The 2,483-nt window shown below is 59.5% G+C and overlaps 1 protein-coding gene across 1 annotated transcript in view; it reads right to left on the bottom strand.

Annotated features, from left to right (window-relative positions):
- LOC113207332 (hornerin-like) overlaps window positions 1–1,295 on the bottom strand; it is a 1,737-nt gene extending 442 nt beyond the window's left edge. Inside the window, exons 1-2 of the mRNA XM_026423850.2 lie at window positions 1,181–1,295; window positions 7–1,107 (exon numbers count right to left, since the gene is read on the bottom strand). Coding sequence (XP_026279635.2) covers window positions 7–1,107; window positions 1,181–1,240 — 1,161 coding nt within the window. The 5' untranslated portion in view covers window positions 1,241–1,295. The remainder of the gene's footprint in view (window positions 1–6; window positions 1,108–1,180) is intronic.
- Window positions 1,296–2,483: the final 1,188 nt, after the last annotated feature.

Here is a 2,483-nt window from a genome sequence, read left to right as displayed (position 1 = left end):
GATGGCCTTGCCGACCTGCGCGGCCGCCTGCTTGACGGCGTCCCCAACCTTGTGCACCTGCTTCTTGACGAGGGCGGCGTCGTGCGAGATGTGCGTCTTGATGGCCTTGCCGACCTTCTCGGCCTTTCCCTTCAGGGCCTTGAGGCCGTTCGCCAGCAGGTTCGGGTAGAAACTGCCGTGGGTCTCAGAAGACTCGGAGCCGAACTTGGGGACCTGGTGGTGTTGGTAGGTGGTAGGACGGCTATCACCCTGGAGGGCTGCTCCGTGGCCTCCGTGTGACACTGGCACATTCTTCGGGAGAATGTTCTTGCCGGCGCCGCTTTGTTGACCGTTGCTGCCGCCGTGATGGTAGCGCAATCTGATGACGACGGGACCATGGCTAGGGTAGGTATGGCTACTTCCTCCGGTCTGGCCGGTGTGGCTGTGGTAGTGGACGGTTTGCTTACCGCCAGCATGGCCCTGGCCGGTGGTAGAGTGCTGGCCCTGGTAGCCATGGCTAGGGTAGGTATGGCCACTTCCGCCAGTCTGGCCGGTGTAGCTGTGGTAGTGGACGGTTTGCTTACCGCCAGCATGGCCCTGGCCGTAGCCCTGGCCGTAGCCCTTGCCGTAGCCATTGCCGTAGCCCTTGCCGTAGACCTGGCCCTGGTGACCGGCGGTCGCGGAGGAGACCTTCTGTTTGACGAGCTTGGCGGCCTTCTGGATGTTCTGTCGGATGGCCTGGCCGACCTGCGCGCCTTGCCTCATGGCCAGCTTGGCGCCGTTTTTGAGCTGCTGTCCGATGACCTCGCCGACGTGCACACCCTGCTTCACCGCCGCCTTGACGGCGTCCCCGACTGCGTGCGCCTGCTTCTTCATCATGGCGGCGTCTTCAGAGACGATCGTTTTGATGCCATTGCCGAAGTTCTCGGCGCCTTTCTTTAGGGCCTTGAGGCCGTCCGTGAAAAGGTCCGGGAAAGCACTACCATGAGATGCAGAGGACTCGTAGGACCCAGAGGACCCGGAGGACCCGGAGGACCCGGAGGACCCGAAGGGGAGGACGTCGACGACGGGGAGGTTGCCCAGCGGGAAGAGGTTCGGGAAGTGGGGCTCGGCCAGCGCGCCGGCAACCTGTGTGGGACACACAACCGTGCTGGCAGACGTACATCTACATCAAGTACACCAACTTTTTCCCTCGACTTACCGCGACCGCGAAGACAACGACACCTAGCAGACGAGCCATGGCTAGTCGAATGGTGACCATTCCCACAGCCGGAGGACGTTTTAAAGCCGAGAGCCGAGGCAATTAAGAGCGTCGTGACAACGATAAAACATGTAATTAGTCAACACCAATTGGATGGGCGAAACACGTTTGCAATCCTCACACCTTTCCATGAGGTGACTTTGCGATGTCGTTTTTCTTAAAATTTTCAAAAAAAAACAAACAAACAAACAAAAAACAAACGTTTGTGTCGTGCATTGTGAGCGAGAAATAAAAATGACCACTGTTAATCAGGAACTATTTTTTTTTTCGGGAAAGAGGGGATGTAAACGTGGCATTCTCTGTAGCAATCTGTAGCTTTGGCAGGTTTGAACACTTCTCTCTTCACGCGAATATGTGCGGTAACGCCACGCGTGTGAGCCCGTGACGGACCCACGAAAAAAAAAGAGTTGAATCCATAAATCAGTAGCGTTACGCGTGCCGTTTGTTGGGGTCTTTTCGAGGTAGGCTGACCACGGGTCATGAATAAGGCACCCAGCGTGGCGCGGCGCCGCGGAGCCGTGCCGCGTAAGGTGAGGCCAAAGAGCCGCCCGAAATAATGATTTGTTACAACATCCAGTTTGAACGCCGGAACAGACACATCGCGCTTCGCCGGGTCCGCGGCGGGTCCGCGGCGGGTCCGCGCCTCCTCCTCGGCTCCTTTTTTACAACAGACCGCGACAATGCTAAGTGACAACCCGCGGCGAAGACACAGGAGGCGACTCGCACGCCAATTGGGGGGCATTCGTCGTCTCCGCTGCCCGGCCCGCGCGCCTTTACTTTCGCCCCGAAAACGAAAGTAAAGCTGCTCGGGACGGCGGCCGCGGGCGCGCGCACCGCGCTATCGCCAGCGTCCCGTGTTCTCACATGAGTGTGGCGCGGGTGTCGCGGCCGCGGCGTCGTCGTGAAACCGACGCACCGCGACCTCCTCGGCGCCCCGCGCCCGCGCCGCGTCACAGAGGCGACTCTGCGGCAGGTGCGGGGAGGCGAGGCAGTGGTCTCGTCAAAGCTTTGGCATGTCCTTCTATAGGCAGGTTGAAAAGACGCGATGAATTTAGTTACGGAAAAGCGAAAGTACATTCGTTCATACGTAAACTCGGGATAGTTTTTACGGTGGAGCAACAACATGCGTGTTGGAGGCGCGCGCGGGGGCGTTGACCGCGGAGGTGTTACTTGGCGCCTGGAGACCAGCAGAGAACATCGCGCGCGGGCGTGAGCGGGAGAGAAAGGGGTGACCCCCCCCCCC

The sequence above is a fragment of the Frankliniella occidentalis genome, unplaced genomic scaffold (genome assembly GCF_000697945.3).
Source record: "Frankliniella occidentalis isolate FOCC.00 unplaced genomic scaffold, Focc_3.1 Scaffold106, whole genome shotgun sequence".
Lineage (NCBI taxonomy): Eukaryota > Metazoa > Arthropoda > Insecta > Thysanoptera > Thripidae > Frankliniella > Frankliniella occidentalis.
The sequence above is the reverse complement of the archived record's forward strand: the minus strand, read 5'-3'. Positions and strand labels throughout refer to the sequence as shown.